General features: G+C 40.7%; 2 protein-coding genes and 3 long non-coding RNA genes across 5 annotated transcripts; 3 read left to right on the top strand and 2 right to left on the bottom strand.

Moving 5' to 3' along the window:
• Positions 1–71: 71 nt before the first annotated feature.
• pmpca (peptidase, mitochondrial processing subunit alpha) lies at positions 72–7,965 on the bottom strand. The gene is made up of 13 exons (XM_047015371.1): positions 7,869–7,965; positions 7,070–7,272; positions 6,885–6,964; positions 6,629–6,711; positions 6,384–6,478; positions 6,097–6,197; positions 5,698–5,961; positions 5,513–5,605; positions 5,302–5,420; positions 2,677–2,767; positions 2,430–2,492; positions 2,198–2,342; positions 72–1,166 (listed from the first exon to the last, which is right to left on the bottom strand). Exons 1-13 carry the CDS (start codon positions 7,913–7,915, stop codon positions 997–999), a joined length of 1,554 nt encoding a protein of 517 aa, XP_046871327.1. The 5' UTR covers positions 7,916–7,965; the 3' UTR covers positions 72–996.
• A 2,753-nt stretch (positions 7,966–10,718) lies between these two features.
• Positions 10,719–12,089, bottom strand: LOC124463640. The gene is made up of 2 exons (XR_006955586.1): positions 11,929–12,089; positions 10,719–11,207 (listed from the first exon to the last, which is right to left on the bottom strand). It is a non-coding gene; the product is annotated as an uncharacterized LOC124463640 (long non-coding RNA).
• Positions 12,090–12,515: 426 nt separating this feature from the next.
• LOC124463650 lies at positions 12,516–13,542 on the top strand. Its single transcript, XR_006955589.1, has 4 exons — positions 12,516–12,545; positions 12,769–12,819; positions 12,946–12,996; positions 13,493–13,542. It is a non-coding gene; the product is annotated as an uncharacterized LOC124463650 (long non-coding RNA).
• Positions 13,543–13,804: 262 nt separating this feature from the next.
• LOC124463648 lies at positions 13,805–14,922 on the top strand. The gene is made up of 4 exons (XR_006955588.1): positions 13,805–13,842; positions 14,045–14,100; positions 14,372–14,468; positions 14,847–14,922. It is a non-coding gene; the product is annotated as an uncharacterized LOC124463648 (long non-coding RNA).
• A 22-nt stretch (positions 14,923–14,944) lies between these two features.
• Positions 14,945–17,830, top strand: LOC124463567 (G2/M phase-specific E3 ubiquitin-protein ligase-like). Its single transcript, XM_047015315.1, has 6 exons — positions 14,945–15,100; positions 15,300–15,555; positions 15,681–15,832; positions 15,992–16,230; positions 16,382–16,498; positions 17,757–17,830. The coding sequence occupies exons 1-6, from the start codon at positions 15,003–15,005 to the stop codon at positions 17,828–17,830; spliced, it is 936 nt and encodes a 311-aa protein (XP_046871271.1). The 5' UTR covers positions 14,945–15,002.
• The last annotated feature ends 776 nt before the right edge of the window (positions 17,831–18,606 follow it).

An 18,606-nucleotide genomic window follows, 5' to 3' on the forward strand; every position in this document is an offset into this window, starting at 1 on the left:
GTCATGTAAGCCCTTCCAAGCAGTACTGAAAGTCAAATTACATTTGAAGATGTTTATTTATAGTAATAATTATGTTTTAATGGGTTCGTCAACAACATCCCACACGGAAGACAATGGGCCTGCATGTGGTACCATTAGATAAAGAATACTGTGTTCTTATATTAACATGGTTTTATACAAACTTCATTTACTGCCCATATAAATGGTAAAGTACTACATATACTTTATGCTGCCCCATTTTAGGTCAAACACAGGAGCATTATCCAATTCCTTTTTCCAAGCACCAAACACTTCATCAGTGCAAACACACAATAACACATACATTCAGGGCATTACACAACAGGGTGGTTATAAGCGGTTGAAGGGCATGGGGACAATGTACATTCTACTGATAAGAATAGTTTTTCACATCCCAGTCATTCTGAGTCTAGTCACAAGTCTTGCCATGAGGATTGCAAAAGGTTTGTTTCTTTCAATAGTTCCTGTGCAGTACAGAGGAACTGAGTTCATCTGCAGACGGAAGAGGTGCTAATCAGCTGAGGGTGCATCTGTAAAACGATTACAAGAAACTCAATTACAAAAAACACTCTCAAGTGTGTCCTTGAGAGGGTCGTCTGTAACTACTGTGCGTAACACAAAGGAAGCAACTTCCTAAACGCTACAAACATTAGAACGTCAAACTCAGCCATTATCCTTTATAAAAGTCATTTGGCAGCTTCTCTTCTCTGCATGGGCCTAAGTGTTGGCTTTATCAGTTCACACACACACCCTTAGAGCTAGAACCCACTGAAAGCAAACGCAGCTGAGGAATTTCCTCAGACCAAAAAGAGAGAGAATGTAAGTGTAATAATATTTCTTGACGAGGAAAAACAGCAATAGTAGTCCAGACTTCGTCCCCTTTCACAGAGCTCCACCAAGACGGATAAGTGTGGGATTAAGTGTCCAGTATATACAGTAATGGTAGCTTGCCACTGGCTCGTTGAATAACAAGGCTATCTATCGGAAGAGGCGGTACATGCGAGGCAGGCGCCCATCCTTACTGGACAGGGCAGCCTGGATGTGTTCATAGGAGGGCATTTCTGTCAGATCCCCCAGTGCTGCTACAGCCGGCTTGCTGCGGAGCATTTTGGCTGTGACCTTCTTAATGTCGCTAGAAGTGACATTGCCTGAGAAAAGGGGAACCGAAAAAGAATGTTTATTAGAATGCACTTCTAACTTTATCAATATGATGTTAGACTTTCCTCTCAACGTCAAAGGTGGCACAATACTTTGCAACACTGAGCTACGAATTGGGTGGGTAGAGAAACTGTTGGTTAGAGCTATAGTATATCTATAAAACATACATAGTCAAATTCACCTGAAACACCTAAACAAGGCATACCCAAAGAAAATTAAAAGCTGTTGGAGGTGACATTGAAGTTATTTCCCCTGTTGTCAGAATCCCTGTAAGTGCTAATGGTTTTGAATAATGGAACCTTAAAACACAAATATAGTTGCAAGCCGAAAAGAGGTGGCCAAGCAGGTCAAATGACCCAGAAAACCTTAGACATCCTCAGAAGCAATGCAGCAAGTTTGGTGTGAATACATCAAAGATTTGCTGAGATGCGACCCAATATCCTGTTTACCGGCTTTGCTGCAAATTGGCTGTTTGATTGGCTGCACCGAGTAAACGGTTTAGAAAATTGAAAAACCATGTCATAATTTTTGTGAGGCTTGATAATCTCTGCCAAACTTTGTAGGAGTAGAGGAAAAATAATTTTTCTTCAAATCAAACGCACCTTCAACTTCTGACCCAACATGGCTGCCACAGACTCCAATGGAAGAAGAAGATGCGTAATAATAATGATAATAATAAGGTACAAAACACAATAGTGGCTTGGCAGCTTGGCCACCAATGAAATAGAAAACACTGAGAGCGCCCTCTGTCCAATGTCGCCAGGAGGGTTTGGAGAGTTAACATGATTAAGTCATATACTTTATCCATACTAGGATAAAAGGTTTTAGTTTTCATAATTCTTGGCTCTAATTAAAAGGTGGTACTTAGAGCCATCATATCCCATATCCAAATCCCCCATAAGTATTGCTGACACAGCAACTGAAGCATTATAGGGCATTTTCTGATTCCTCAGTATTTATTTCTGATACTTCCCCAGACTATTAAGAGTACAGTGGATGTTTCCGAGATAGCAGTACTCACTAATGAGTGTGCACAACTCATGAGGAAGCTTCCTCTTTCCCGTGGCGAGAACCTGGCGGCCCACATCCTCAAAGATTACCGGCCTCGACTCTAGATTCATCATCAGCATCGACTTGAGCTGCGTCTTGGCTCTCTCCAACTCCATCTGACAAACGAACAGATTCATGGTAAGGTACAATTGTCACAAAGCTTTACCGTTCAAACAAATGAATACTGATGATTGGTTTGTTACCTCTCCTGCAGTCCCAGCCATCTGAATGAACTCTCTGGTTATGATCTCCACCATTTCCCGAACCTGAAGCCACACAACAGAAATCAATTATGTGTTATACAAAAGCTGTAAAATACAGCCAACCAAAGTAAGCCTGGTCTAAGGTTCTCCACAATACTTTTACATGCCCCCTTTCTCTCTATAGTACAGATGCAGCCCAACCACAACACGCAAATCTGGGTTTGTTCAGGTGCAGGGCGCAACCTACCTGTCTGGGGTCCGCACTGGCATGGATGCACAGCAGACCATTGTCCTCATAGCTATGGTGGTAGGCTGTAGCGTTGTACATCCAGTGATGCCTGGACAGCAAAATACAAGAGCATTATGTCCAAAAGGAACATTTTACTCATTACGTTTCCATGATGTTATCAATTCGAATCTAGCTTTATTCGGACAATGCAATTTTTTGGGGCAACTAAAATTATCCTAATATATACAGTGCCCTCCAAAAGTATTGGAACAGTGAGGCCAATTCCTTTATTTTTGCTGTAGACTGAAAACATTTGGGCTTGACATCAAACGATGAATGTGAAACCAGAGATCAACGTTTCAGCTTTTATTTCCAGGTATTTACATCAGGATCTGATGCACAAATTAGAAAATATCACCTTTTTGTTCGAACCCACCCATTTGTCACGTGAGCAAAAGTATTGGAACATATGACTGACAGGTGTGTTTTGTTGCCCAGGTGTGTCCTATTACATACATTATTCAATCAATAAATACCACTGAATGTCTACACTCAGGTTCAGATTGGGTAAGATAGGTTTTGTCTATGCAGACTGTATTCAGAGGTGAAAACAACATGAAAACCGGAGCGCTGTCTTTGGGTGAAAAACAAGCAATTGTGAGTCTTAGAGAAGATGGAAAATCAATCAGAGCCATTGCAGAAACATTGGCCATAGCCAGTACAACCATTTGGAATGTCCTGAAGAAGAAGAAAACTACTGGTGTACTAAGTAACAGACCTCGAACAGGTAGACCAAGGAAAACATCAGCAGTTGATGACAGAAACATTGTGAGAGCTGTAAAGAAAGACCCTAAAACAACTGTTAGTGAGATCAGCAACAACCTCCAGATGGCAGGAGTGAAGGTATCACTATCTACTGTTCGCAGAAGACTTCATGAACAAAAGTACAAGGGCTACACCAGAAGATGCAAACCACTCATTAGCAAGAAGAATAGGAAGGCCAGGCTGGAATTTGCCAAAAAGTACAGAGATGAACCTCAAAAATTCTGGGACAAAGTTTTATGGACTGATGAGACAAAGATTAACTTTAACCAAAGTGATGGAAAGGCTAAAGTTTGGAGAAAGAAAGGAACTGCTCATGATCCCAAACACACAAGCTCATCTGTGAAACACGGTGGAGGTAATGTCATGGCTTGGGCTTGCATGGCTTCTTCTAGGACGGGCTCATTAATCTTCATTGAGGATGTAACACATGATGGCAGCAGCAAAATGAACTCGGAAGTCTACAGAAACATTTTGTCTGCCAATTTAAGGAAAGATGCAACCAAACTGATTGGCAGAGCCTTCATCATGCAGCAAGATAACGACCCAAAACACACTGCCAAAACAACAAAGGAGTTCATCAGGGGCAAGAAATGGAAGGTATTAGACTGGCCAAGTCAATCTCCAGACTTAAACCCTATAGAGCATGCATTTTACCTGCTTAAGAGGAGACTGAAGGGAGGAACCCCACAAAACAAACAACAACTGAAAGAGGCTGCAGTGAAAGCCTGGGAAAGCATCAAAAAGGAAGAATGCAAAAGTTGGGTGACGTCAATGGGTCACAGACTTGCTGCAGTTATTGAAAGCAAAGGATTTGCAACTAAATATTAAGTCTTATTCACTTAAATATGTTTTAAGTATATCTGTTCCAATACTTTTGCTCACATGACAAATGGGTGGATTCAAACAAAATGTGATATTTTCTTAGTTGTGCATCAGATCCTGATGTAAATACCTGGAAATAAAAGCTGAAACGTTAATCTCTGGTCTCACGTTCATTATTTGATGTCAAGCCCAAATGTTTTCAGTCTACAGCAAAAATAAAGGAATTCGCCTCACTGTTCCAATACTTTTGGAGGGCACTGTATGGCAGTGAATAAACCGAATCATTGGCCGAAAGCATGTCATATCCCAGTAGGATACGTAGCGCTGTTTTCATTACAACTAGTGGTGATACAGCCCTTTCCGCTTGACTTCTTAATCACTACCAACAACAACATCATCAACATTTCGAGAAAGACGGCGAACGGAGAGCAAATTGAAGCTGTCACTCTACATTTCGTGCATGATGACAATAGGAGTACTGCTAATGCAAACGGCGCTATTGGCTCGCGTTGTTTGTTTGTTTCTGCCGGGCAGGCTCCCTGCAGCGACAACTTATCGTCTTTTTCGACTTCCAGGTCACGACTTGGGATGGAGGGAGGGGGGAGGGCGGCGGGATCTCAAGCATGCTCAAAGACGCAGAGTCCAGTTCATAGCCTAATTCACCATTTACATGCATGCGATGGTCAAATTATCAACCGACTCGGACCAAGTTATCTCGGGGTGTCGATCGGATCGTAGTCGCAATTATTCTAACAAAGGTGTTTACAAGAAAGGGATAATTCTATTTCAGTCCAAATAAGCCAGAAATTCGAATCCATGTAACCACGGTGACTGATCAGAGGTCATCATTTTGCAGCAAATGCAACTTTGATTCTGCTCTCACCATAAGACACAGACATTGTATATATAAATAGATAGGTAATAAATTCATTCCAATAGGAAATTTCAGAAAGTTATTGAAAAGTTGCTTCTTTGTTTCAGGTTTGACACCCTCACCTATTGAGCACGTTCAGGTAAAGGCGGGTGAACATGCCTTTCCCAGGGCCCCCTGCAGAGAACGACCCTCCTCCCCCCATCATCATGTTGAGGACAGCAAAAGGGATGAAATCATCTTCCTGTCACACAGACAACAGACACGTTAAGCAACAAAGACACCTTCAATAAACAGAACAGGACAGGTAGCAGGAAGTGGGAGGAGCTAACCAACCAGGAAGGAGCAGCTCTCCAGGCCAATCATAATGTGCGTAAGCTCAGGGATGGGCGTGGGGCCAAGGCTTACATCTGACATGTCCTTTTCCATCTGAGAGGAGGAAAAGTGGGTTCTAGCAATCAAGTAAAAACAAACTATGACATGAGTTCAAAAGCAGACAACGACGAACAATCTGCTCTCACCTTGATAATGCCACCAGTGTATTGTGCCACAGAAAGGTCAACATTGGCCGGAGTGCTAGTTCCCCAGACTGGTTTCACGTCCAGTAGGTACTTCCTGGCACACTCCACTAACTGCTCATGTTCGATGCCCACGCCTGCTAGCACCATGCGCTCGGGGCAGAAGTAGCTCCGCAAGTAGGAATGAAGCAGCTTCTTGTCAATCTTATCTATGTTGTCTATGGGGCAGAAGCGTGGCAAACCCACTGTGTTGCCCCGGTATGCAGCCTAGGCCCAAGAGGAAGAGTAGTGAAAAATGACAATGTCAGCACTTTCACAATTACTTTCAACTCAAACTATTAAGGAAGTCCGGAAATAATTGACACAGTGGAAGTGAGATTGAGAGAGAAAGGCATGACTCACTGCATGGATCATCTCAGTCAGCAGAGGTTCAGGGTCAGGGCGCATGCTGAGGTCCTCCAGCTCAAAGCGCACTGCCATCCTGGTCATCTCTATCTCCTCATCTAGCACAACCCATCAACAATAAAAAAGAGACTTCAGCCAAGTCAATTTTGACACACAGACACGCTCACAGACCGTCAAACTCTTGACACGTTCGCATTTTAATTGATTTCAGTATGCCAGGTCTATGTTAGAGGAAACTAATTATAAGCTGTGTCTGTGTCGTTCAGCGTACAGTTTGCACTCACCCAGAAGACGAGGCTGCAGGACAGCATCAGAAAGAAGACTGACAACAGTGTCCAGTCCCTTTACCTCAGCAGAGATGGCATACATAGTGGTGTCTCTGAAGTCAAATAAACAGGAAACAAGCTACATGAATTTAAATGTGCTTACAAGTCAAATATGCCATGCTATGAAACATTTTATAAAACCATGCCTATAATTTTGTCTAGTTAGTCTTACTGGTGGCATACTTGGCTATAAAAAAGCATACCTAGATGTTTGGCAGTCACATATCCCTCCATGCTTTTCAAGTGTGAGGAGTATTTCATCTCTACTACCATACTGGGCTGTGGACTGAAGAATACATGTTTACTGTAATTGCAAGAGAAAGGCCTACAATTATAATGACCATTTTATTATATGAACCATTTTACAATGATAAGGGTTTATTCTGTTGGCTTGTTTAATTGGAGTGAGGGTATAGGATTAGTGTATCACAAGAATATATAAAACCCCTTGCCACTTACAGAAAAGGCAAGTTTCTCCACAAAGTGTGAAATTCCACTTGGGTATTTTGTCTCATGCCTGGAACCTGAATTTACTAAGACTGTAGAATGGGAAAAAACAGAGTGTATGGGCGGCTCAATTAATTCAGGTTTTTAGTGAAATGGTTTAAATAAGACTGCAAATATTAAGTGTAGCAGGTACTTACTTCCAACTGTGCAGAATTGACCAAACTTATTCTGGGAAGCAACTTTTAGACCATTTTCTAAAGTCGTGATTTTTGTCTCATATTTCTCATGACCATCCACTGATGCAAACACGGGTTTGGGGATCCCAGGCAAGGGTGAAGAGAGTGAGATATTTGGATATCCACTGCCACTGCTGTATTTCCTGTATGCTGCGATCCCACACCTTGAAGGCAACGACGACTAAATTATGTTGTTGTTGTTACTTGTAATAAAAATATGTTTTCAACTAAACAGTAGCTTTGCTTTTTCTATAGCCATGCAAGGGTAGCTAGCTAGCTGAACACAATAAACTACTGCAATGAAATAACTTCCAAAGATCCTCTGCTGTAGATGTCGATGTTTGGTTAGTTAGCTGACTAGTTTGGGACTTGTCATCTGTAAATGACTAAATGTAAATGACTAAATGTCTCACACCAAGCCCCTGATGTGACTACTTCTAACTAACGGTAGCACTAGCTATCTAACAACTTGACGTTCATTCCCTTGGGTCTCATCAGCGAGGCGAGCTAGTTTGACCACTGTCTGGTTTGACTGTCGAGATTGACAGCCAGCTGAAGGTAGGTAGCTAGCTAGCTAACTAACACCCCCACCTCAGAAAGCTATGCAACTAGCACTAGCTAGCAGTTTGCATCGTTACAAGTATTCACGACCAATCGATCGGGTTTGAGGAGCAAATCTAAACGTAAATAACGTTGGTCAAACATCAAAAAGCTTAGAAGACTCACAACACTTTGGTTAATATAAATAATAACTGAATACCTTTGGACACGTCCCCAAGTTCTACACCTAGACATGTGCGATGCCATCTTGGATTCGCTGTGACCACTAAATAACCCGGATCACGTTGGTAGGGCCAGTAACACTTCCTCTTCATCAAATCCATCAAATTATTTTAACAGAATCTAGCTGTTCGTATTAGATGTAGGCTAGTTTGTTGATGTGTCTCTTCCATTTATTATTTCTTTACAAGTAGACTTATGTGCTCTTAAAATTGATCCTCAGACCAATTATTTGTTTGTAAACATACGGGATGCGTGCGAAATGTGGTTGCAGAAAACCGGGAACGGATAGCATTTAAAACGGCAAAAGAACAACACGGATCATACAAATAGTTAGATTTTAAAAGGCCAAAAAGGTCGATGAGGACAGGCTTTAAGAGAGAACGCGATTCCCAATTGATCTGTCACATCAGAATTTTGATTTGGATCACGAAAGTCTTGAAATTTAAGTGAGAATGTCGCCCGGTAGACCGCATTAGGCGGCAGCCATGTCTTCCATGTCACAAAGTTCATAATTTTAGTTTTACAGTAAATTCTGCATCTAAAAAGTCGAACAGGGCAGCTTTCAAGTGATAGCCTATGGGAATTCTGCTTTTAGCCAGCTGGTCCAATGATTTTTGTGATTTGTTGAAAACTGGCAATCTGAGTGAGACTGATCGATCTGCGTTTTGACGTTAGCATCAGTCAGACTCGAGTCGCTCACTCACTGGCAGTGTGCACAATGTTGTATTTCACTCCATTCTACAGAAATGTATGGGAGAACTATATACGAGCATGCTAGCCAGCATCTCGGATTTCTTTAACCAAACCTGTTTCATTCATCCTTTGCGGAAGCAAATCAGTGCACTGAAAGTACCCGGATGGCGCACCGGAAACGGTCCAAAAAAACAGTGTACAACGATGGACCATGGAGTTAATATATATGGCAAGCCGTTTTATCATTTAACCAATGAATTCTTGATATCCAAAATTCGAATTTTTGATATCAAGAATTGAATTTTGGATATCAAGAATTCCAATTTTGGATATCAAGAATTGCATTTTGGATATCAAGAATTCGCATTTTGGATATCAACAATTGCATTTTGGATATCAAGAATTCGAATTTTGGATATCAAGAATTGCATTTTGGATATCAACAATTCGAATTTTGGATATCAAGAATTGCATTTTGGATATCAACAATGTATGCTAATGACTTTCATGTGGGTGGGAGTAGGCAGTCTACGTAAATTCTGTTTGCAAAGGCGTAACATTTTCTACGCTAAGAGCGTTGCCCACTGCGGCCATTGTAGACTTTGCCATCCGTTGGCGTTCGGTTTAGTTCAACATTGATTTTGAAATGGATGAAGTTGGATGTTTAGAGACCCCAAAAAACGTAATCATTGTCCTTTTTTTTATTTTTATGAATGGATTGTATGTGTAACATAGTTTTCTGGGTTCAGATTAAATTCAACTAAATTGGCAGAACTACACCAACATACGCACGAAAATGTATGAGACTATACCACCCAATACTTTGAAGCACTACTGGCATACATTAAGCTTTCAATTATTTGTAATAAAACTACTAAACTTTCCTCTTGGCCTATGTTTTTCATGTGGGAGGGAAAAGGCTGGCATTGTGTTTTATTATCTCGCAAATATGTTGAAATAATGCAGTTCATAACAAAAGATGCAGTCATTAATTTCTAGGACTGGCATTTCCAATGGGTGTTATTAAGTGCTTTGAGCGGCTAGTCAAATCATTCATCTGCTCCTCGCTGCCCCGCTGCCCCCCACCCTGGACCCTATGCAGTTTGCATACCGGTCCAACAGGTGTACAGACGATGCCATCGCTCTGACTATGCAGACCGCTCTCTCCCACCTGGACAAAGGAAATACGTATGTGAGGATGCTGTTCCTTGACTACAGCTCAGAATTCAACACCATCATCCCCTCCAGACTGGTCTCCAAGCTTGTGGACCTGGGACTAAGCACCTCCCTCTGCAAGTGGATCTTCCACTTCCTGACGGGGAGGCCACAGGTGGTGAGAATCGGTGACCACACCTCATCCATACTGATCACCAACACAGGCACCCCCCAGGGCTGCGTGCTCAGCCCTCTCTTGTTATTCACTAATCAATAGAACTTTCACAAATCAATGGATACTTAGTGTGTTCTCATGTGAGTTTGTTATTGATAAGAGTAGATTGTGTGTAGTCAGGTTGAATAGATGTTCAGGGTCACGAAAAAGTACTGGGTGTACGTCCCTTGTGATGACGGGGAGAGCTCCACCTATGATCTCTCTCTGCCCTGAGTGGTCATGGGCTGGGAGCTGGAAATCTTTCTCTGTGACCGTTGTAACACCATTAATACCTGACTATCAATATCCATGTTGACTTTATTTGACCCTATAAAACACGTTCCCCCGACCTTTGAAGCTGGGAAACATGATTGAGACCTAAGCTTGGTGTTGTGCCGTCATTTATTGTCAGAGGTCTGTTTTCTCTCCCAATCTGCAGATCAATAATACATGTAGTCACTTATAAAAATACAGAACTGAACTTAAGTCTCCGTTAATGAAGACAAACAAGACACTTTCTTCATCAAAGGTGAGTTCTCTGCTGGGGATCACGCTGGACAGCTTGGAGAGGGAGGCTGAGAGTAGCTGATGGCCATCATGGACAACCCATCTCATCCCCACAGTGATGATACAATGGAGAACCCACAGCAACAGAATAGACAGCCACAATAATTACAGGCCACAGTACAATTCATTAGCTAGTAAGATAAATGCAGATATGATACATTTTATGAATACAATGAAATAAACACAATGGAGATGGTGTATTGCAAACAAACTTTATTAAAAGAAAGCGATTATAATTCTTACAATATAAATGTGACTTTGGATTCATTTAATAGCTTCACATAAAACATTACATTGATACCTGCTCCCTCTAATAACTACTTATCCCTGGCACATGAGATGTAAAGGTAAAAGCTTGTAAACAATCTGGGCACATTCCTCTGATCTAAGGTTGCTGACATATCAAATATCAATCAAATAGTAGTCGGAGTATGAGGTGTTGTCTTCTGCTTCTGCTGGTGAGATCAGATTGGATTACCATTACAGTCACATTTATATTTTTGCACGTTCAGAAGACCAGCAGCTCAATAAACATAGGTGAACTGTATCCTTTCTTCCGACTGAATCCAGATGAGCTGTTCAACCAGGTAGACAAGGTCCACCATGTGGGCTGTGGACAGCGGCTTTGGACAAGGTCAGCCTGGTGTTGTCAGGCCAGGTAGTCATGATCCAAGGACTCTGGGCCACCTACAATTCAATAGGAAACCAGAGAAATAAGAGGGACATTTTTTTTGATCAGGGGTATTCAACTTCCATGCAATCTTGATTCTGCAGTCTTTCTGTTTTACCTCATCCCCGTCACTCACCCACCCAGCAGTGTCACAGATAAAATGGATGCCCTGATTGGAGCCTTCAAATGAATACAAAAACTAGCTTGTCCAGAGTTACATATTAAGGGACTTAGATTTAAAACAATTCCATCATCAGAATTGTGACTGACCTTATCCACATCCCACATATCAAGACGACATGTCTGGGGAAATTAGGACGTTGTGTCACCATACACCGTAGGCTACCAGAGAATGTCTCCTTAGACAGGCTCTGGCATTACTTTTCGCAAGCTACTAGTCTGTATACTCCAGCAGTCTCCAAACCTGTTTCTGAAGGGCTACTTGCCTGTAGGTTTTTGATACAACAACACTCATTTGACCTGATACGAGTTACCTGATCAACCAGATAATAATTAGAATCAGGGGTGCTAGTGTTGGACCCTAAACCTACTGGCAGGTAGCATTTCAGAAACAGGATTGGAGACTCGTATAGTCTATTATATTCATATCTTTTCACGTTTCATGATGAGCTAGCCTAGCTAGCTAGAGTACAGTAGCATTAACGTGTGCTTGCTAGCTCGACTGTAGTGCTAGTTATCGAACAAAACAAAGTATAAAAGCCAAAACTAGTACAGTACCTCTTTTGTTGGGTGGTCCACGTAGGTTTCTTATGAGATTGTGAGACTTTTTCATTACAAACACTTACATAGACATCTTCCAACCCGTCTGCTACGGTAGGAGCAGACTAAACCCAACAGAATACCTACTCTTGCGTAGTGTACGCAACGTTTTTTTAAACTCCCCCCACTCCCCTACCCATTGGTTTACAGCTTTAATGACGCAAATGTATGCTAACTTGATATCCAGAATTGCATTTTGGATATCAAGAATTCGAGTTGTTGATATCCAGAATTGCATTTTGGATATCAAGAATTCCAATTTTGGATATCAAGAATTGCATTTTGGATATCAAGAATTCCAATTTTGGATATCAAGAATTGCATTTTGGATATCAAGATTTCGAATTTTGGATATCAAGAATTGCATTTTGGATATCAAGATTTCGAATTTTGGATATCAAAAATACAATTCTGGATATCCAGAATTCGAATTGTTGATATCCAAAATAATTTTGGATATCAATAATTCATTCTTGATATCCAAAATTCGAATTGTTGATATAATTATAAAAAAATTATAAAAATATAAAAAAGCCTATATAATTCCACGTGGAAACCTCTTATCTGGAAGTCAGGTGTGTTCAAAGTATGTGTTTTGCATCTGAAATAATATTTTATGAAAGTTACACTCTGTCTCCTAGCACTCCACATTTGTATGATGCTATGAATGTGAAGTGTTTCTTTTTTGCGTGACATTTGAAATTGGTGATGGAGTACACATTGGAATGAGGTATAACAAAGTTCCTATTACATTGGACGAGACTGAAGGTACATAAGTGTGGAATGTATTTTCAATAGATGTCTGCAGCAGTGGTCAACCCCTCCACCACACCTGCTCAGTCCAGCCAAGTAAGTTGCGTTCACTTACTCCAGTTTAGTTTTAAGGCTGACATGAACATTAAATTCAGATTCTCAAAGTTCCTATTACATTGGACTAGACTGAAGGTACATACGTGTGGAATGTATTTTCAACAGATGTCTGCAGCAGTGGTCAACCCCTCCACCACACCTGCTCAGTCCAGCCAAGTAAGTTATGTTATTTTAAAGGACAGTTAATCCCAAAATAAAGGCAGTTTGTTTGATCTACTAAACATGAAATTATGAACAATCGATAGAATGGTGTAAATTGGGGGCCAGAAAGATCCACAACAATTACAAAGGGTTGACTGTGTTCAGAAAGACCCCGAATCATTTAACCAGACAAAGCAAAAAGTGGTCAGATGAGTGAGACCATGCGTTACAAGCGACTTCACAATTAATGGACAAGTTGAAATATAACTTAATACACATAATATTTCCTTACATGACATATCATGTGGTCAGCCTGTTTGTATTCTAGAAAGGTCATACCTGACAGTATCGTAACTCATTGAACCCTGTTCCCTGAAACAAGTAAGGCCCTTATGTGGACTGGGGTGAGCTCCACATCATGACCTCTTGGCTTAGAAGGAGAAAAACCTCTTTCTCACAGAAATTCTGCATATCGATAATATGAAGTAATTATGTAATTATTTTACAACAGATGTCAGCAGCAGCATTAATGGAAAATTCATTAGAGAGAGACATGTCATTTCAGGTAAACTCAAATTAATGTTGTGTCATCATTGGCCACGTTTCCTAGATTTGTTAAGAAGCTCTTAACGCTAAGAGCTTCTTAGGAGCGCTGTAAGAGCGTTCTAGAGCGCTCTTAGAGCACTCCTAAGAAGCTTGTAGTGTTAAGAGCTTCTTAAGGAATCTGGGAAATGCGGCCATTAACTTTTATTGTCTTACTTAGTTAATTTAATGAAATGAAAATGGAAGAAATTGTTTATATTCTTCTTATAGCTGGAGACATTGGACCCACTAGAGTGGCAGAATGCAGGAACGCCTGATGTGAGATATTTACGTGGCGTATGTTATAATGAACAACAGAAAGCAGGCATTGTTTCAAGTTTAAGAACATCTTTATAATTGTAATCGATTGGAGGGTTATATATGATAAATTCTGTAAACTTAAAGTACCTTGGCTTGTTTGCATTTTCATAGATTTTCGTATATTTATGTACAGTTTGTATCAACAAAACCTTTTTTGTAGGTGTTTTACAAAATTCCAACAAGCTCAGCAGTGGATGCCTCTCAAATTGTAGACAGGTACTTGCTGTTATTGATAAAGATATTACATTATGTATTTGTTAATGTATTTATTTGTGCCTGAATTTAAATCACCTCCTTATTTTGTGAGCTCCTCGGCACTGCTTACTAGTCAGCATAAAACACATGGCATTGGGTCTCATGTTATACTACCCTATAATACTTTACTTGTATTACACTTGTGTAATTGTGGGTTAGAATGCCCCAGGTTTATTATAATTGTGTATTAGGGTGAGTGAGGGTTCATTTGAGTTATTTTACACATTTGTAGAAATGACTTCATGCTGGCTGAAAATGATGAAGATAATGACAGCAGTGATCATGACAGCAGTGGTCATGACACAAATGACGAAAATAATTTCACCACAGTAAGTCTGCTTCATGCTATGGTAGGTCGGTCGGTCTTTTAATGAATAATAATCCTAAACCCCTCGGTGTAGCGGTCTAAGTCACTTGCTAAAACTGTTGTAGCACACGGTGCCCAAGCCTTTTTTTAAATCAGTCACAGAGAAACTTTGATCAATCCTGGAGAAATTGTCAGGGTGTTGGACGTGGTTACCATGCACCTCCTAGCGTGAAGCTGCGGGAGTTATATACTCTAACAAAAGGTTCTGTAGTTGGTCTGCAAAGTTACACCCAAACTAGCTGTGATATTAGCAAGGAAAAAATATTTAGGAAATGTTTCAAAAGGTCAGCCATCAGCTCTGTTTTTAATTAATCATTTTATTTTCATATATTTCCTCAAGGATGAAGATCTTAATCTTGCCACAGTCCTCAAATGTTTCCAGAAACAACACTTCTGCCAAGATGAAGAGGACAGCCAATGCAGCTCTTCCGACTCTGGCAATGACCTCCATGTTATTGTCCATAGGAGGAAAGTCCTATACAGTGCTTTTAAAGCAATGTCATCACCATCATTCTGCTGGAAGAAATCTCCAAAGGTGGAATTTGTTGGGGAGGAAGGAGCAGATTACGGGGGGCCACAGAGAGAGTTTTTCCGGTGGGTGATAAGTAATGCAATGATATTAAGAATTATATTATATTTTTATCCCATATTTTTCTCCTCCCAACTTGGTCATGTCAATCTCACTACTGACCATGAATTGGCAACTCTGAAATTAAATAGTCTGAAGGCCAGAGAATCTTTATTTTGTAACTCATTATTGATGCTTTGTGAAATTGTATTTTCTCTGTCAAAGACTCTTGATGCAGGATGTGCAACAGTCCGGTGTGTTTGAGGGTCCATCTAAGGAGCTACTGTTCACCTACCATCAGGGCCAGGAACAAAAGTACCTAAAGGTTGGAAAATGCGTTGGCTGGTCGATCGTCCATGGGGGACCGGGATTACGAGCCCTCAACAAAACACTGTTCGCTTGCATGTGTGGCCACAACCCATCCTTTAGAGATTTCCGTTGGCAAAATCTTGATGAAGATGTACAGAGTAAAATCAAGAAGGTATGAGCAAGCAGTATAACATTTGATTGACACTGAACTAACACATTAGTGTAAAACTGAGAGGTTGATCTGCGTCTACTAGTTGAGAATTGCATTAAAAACTCGAGTATATTTGTCATTGTCAGATTCTCAACTGCAAAGATGAAAATGAGTTTGCTGCCTTGCTCCAGGCCGAAGTTCTAGGCAACTGGTTAGCTGAGTGTGGCATATACATGTCAAAGAGAGAGGAGATCCCAAACACAATTGCATACATATGCAAACATTATGTGTTCATGAGGTAGTGACACATCATAATGACACATAAATATTTTTTAGTTGATAACTTTTAAGCTGACTTTACAAACATGTATGCAATCATCTCCGGAGGTTTAGAAATAATACTGTACTGTAACTATGTCTGATATTGCCCATGTTAAGTAATTACATCCATTTACAGAGTTGCAAACATCATCAAACAATTCACCGATGGATTGAACTCATGGGGGAATTTGTGGGATGTGGTGAAAGCCAACTATGCTGCCTTCCTGCCAGTCTTCACCGACATGTCCGTCCCTCTTACTCGCCAATCCCTCAAGTCACTCTTCAGTGTCAACTACAGTACCAGGGGCACCAACCGACGAGAGCAGGAAGAGGACACCATCTTCAGCTGGGAGGTGTTTCTCAAGATGGTAGAAGGTAAGATGCTGTTGTCTAGAAACACATTGACAATGTCAATAGAGTTTTGGATTACCCTAAATGAAATGCTAAATATAGCCAAGTAAATGTATACAAATGTTAACAACCGGTTCAGATGGTTAGGGTTAGCTTTCTGATCCTTTCTCAACAGACAGTCAAGCAGATGTCACTTTTGAGGACATCCTCATATTCATCACCTCAGCGGGCATGATTCCTCCACTTGGATTCCAGGAACAGCCTACCATTGACTTTTATGACCAGGAACAAGGCAGGTCCCGAATGCCATATGCATCCACTTGCGCACTGACCTTTTACCTTCCCAGAGGCCTGGATAGCGAATATACAATGAAGGAAATGGTCACTTCAGCCATAAAAAACAGCTTAGGTTTTGGAAAACCTTAAGTTACTGACAAATGAAATGTACCTATGCTTTGATAATCTTCAGTTACTTTTCTTATCCCATCACTTTGATAATTGCACTTTTGTCTCTCCTGTTCATAAAACTCTGTTCTAAAACTGGTACTTTAGGAAGCATTTTATCTGGCCTTTCTGGTTTTGATCTCAGTGTCGCCTGTAATTTGGCTGCTGATTTCAGACCCAATGTTCAATTGCTTTTCTTAACTTTGGGTTTTATGTAATCCGTTAATGTTTGATCTTTTAATGGTATTTTCACAGACTACATTGTATACAGCATGTGTACAGAGTTTATGGCATATTGATTCGACTGTAGGCTATAACAACAAGTTCACAAAATGATGTTTTAGGTTTGTTGAAAAGGAAGTGTTGGAATGGATGGCTTTTAAATCACCTCCTATAATTAAACAGATTACCTCATTGCTACAACTTGAGCTACAAGTCTGAGCTCTTTGAGTTTCTTGTGATAGGAATAATCAAATTCTAAAAAGGATAACATCTTGTTTCTCCCAAATGCAATCGTTTTTCGAACTGTCTGCACGTTGGTTAAAGGTACATTCTCCATCTGAGCCTGTTGACCTGTCGATGCATACTTGAATAAACAATGTGCAACTGAGTTATTGGTTTATTTGATTGCAAAATACACCCATCATTGTAGGTACATGTAGGATTACAGTTGCCATATTACAGTGCACTAGGTTCTGATTTACAGACAAAACACAACATGGTACATTATAAAAAGTATTACTGCTGCTTCCCCTTTCATTCACACGTAATATAAAGTATTCAAACATTTTGCACTTCGGGATACCTCAGCATGCCTGCAAACCTTTGCCATGCTGCTGCTGTACACATGAAGCCTAGTTGCTAAACTTACATTATAAAACATGGACAATTTTCCTTATCTATATAGCTCTCACAATGCTACACGTGTTTCCTTATTCCTTTCCTTACAAGAAACATACAGACTATCAGCTACAACACTTGTCTTCCTGTGTACCTTACTGCAAGAAACTGGACGACTCACATACATTCACTGTCCAATGCCAAATTCACTCAAAACTCTACAGCAGCTTTGATACCTCGGTTTTAAATCTGTGATCCCCGTCAAGGCATCCTGAAGAGCCTGCTCTTGTTCAGGCGTCAGAGCAACCGGAGGTGGTTCTACGATGACAGCCCGGTCTAGGTCATCATTATCAGCTTCAGCTTGCAACCGAGGTAGCTGAATATCATGGTTTCCCAACATCGTTTCCAAGCTTTCCTCTGTGTACGGATCCTCCCCAAAGACTCTCTGCACAGCTGTGGCATTTTGGTGAATGTTTCCAAGCATGCCATCCATCCAGATTTGATTGGGTGTGCAGTTGTGCTCTGTGCGTAGACTGTGACTGTTCCATGCAACTCTGAAACAATCCAATCTATTTTGGATTTCAGGCAGGTATGTCTTGTGCAGTGAAAACCTATGGATGTGGTCATTTGGTCATTTGGATGTGGTTTTGGATCCAAAATTAGGTCTTCCTCAAAAGAGTAAAAGAGATTGTAGAAACTGTGGATGACCTGGATGAACACATCTCTCCAAAGACGTTCAACCCGCTGGTTATGAACCGATCTGCCAGTGATGTGGCTACCACGACCCTGTCCATTTAACAAAGTCATTAGCAGTGCAACCAAAGTGTTTTCACCTCCACAATCTGACCTCACTCTTGATGGGACTCCATATTGACAAGTGGCTCTGACAAAATGTGAAAGCACAGTTGTAGCAGTGTTGTTTGTACTGCATCTCAGGAACGTGATCACACGAGAACGACCATCAATTCCAGCGTGGGTCACAAACCCCCATCTAGGAGTGTTGTTACCAAAAAAGGAAAAATTTATTTAATTGTACAGTCATCTTAATTTTATATGAATGTACCTATAAATTAAAGACAGATGTGTACATGCGGGCTTAATTCATGGACTGTCATT

The sequence above is a fragment of the Hypomesus transpacificus genome, unplaced genomic scaffold, assembly GCF_021917145.1.
Source record: "Hypomesus transpacificus isolate Combined female unplaced genomic scaffold, fHypTra1 scaffold_30, whole genome shotgun sequence".
Classification (NCBI taxonomy): Eukaryota; Metazoa; Chordata; class Actinopteri; order Osmeriformes; family Osmeridae; genus Hypomesus; species Hypomesus transpacificus.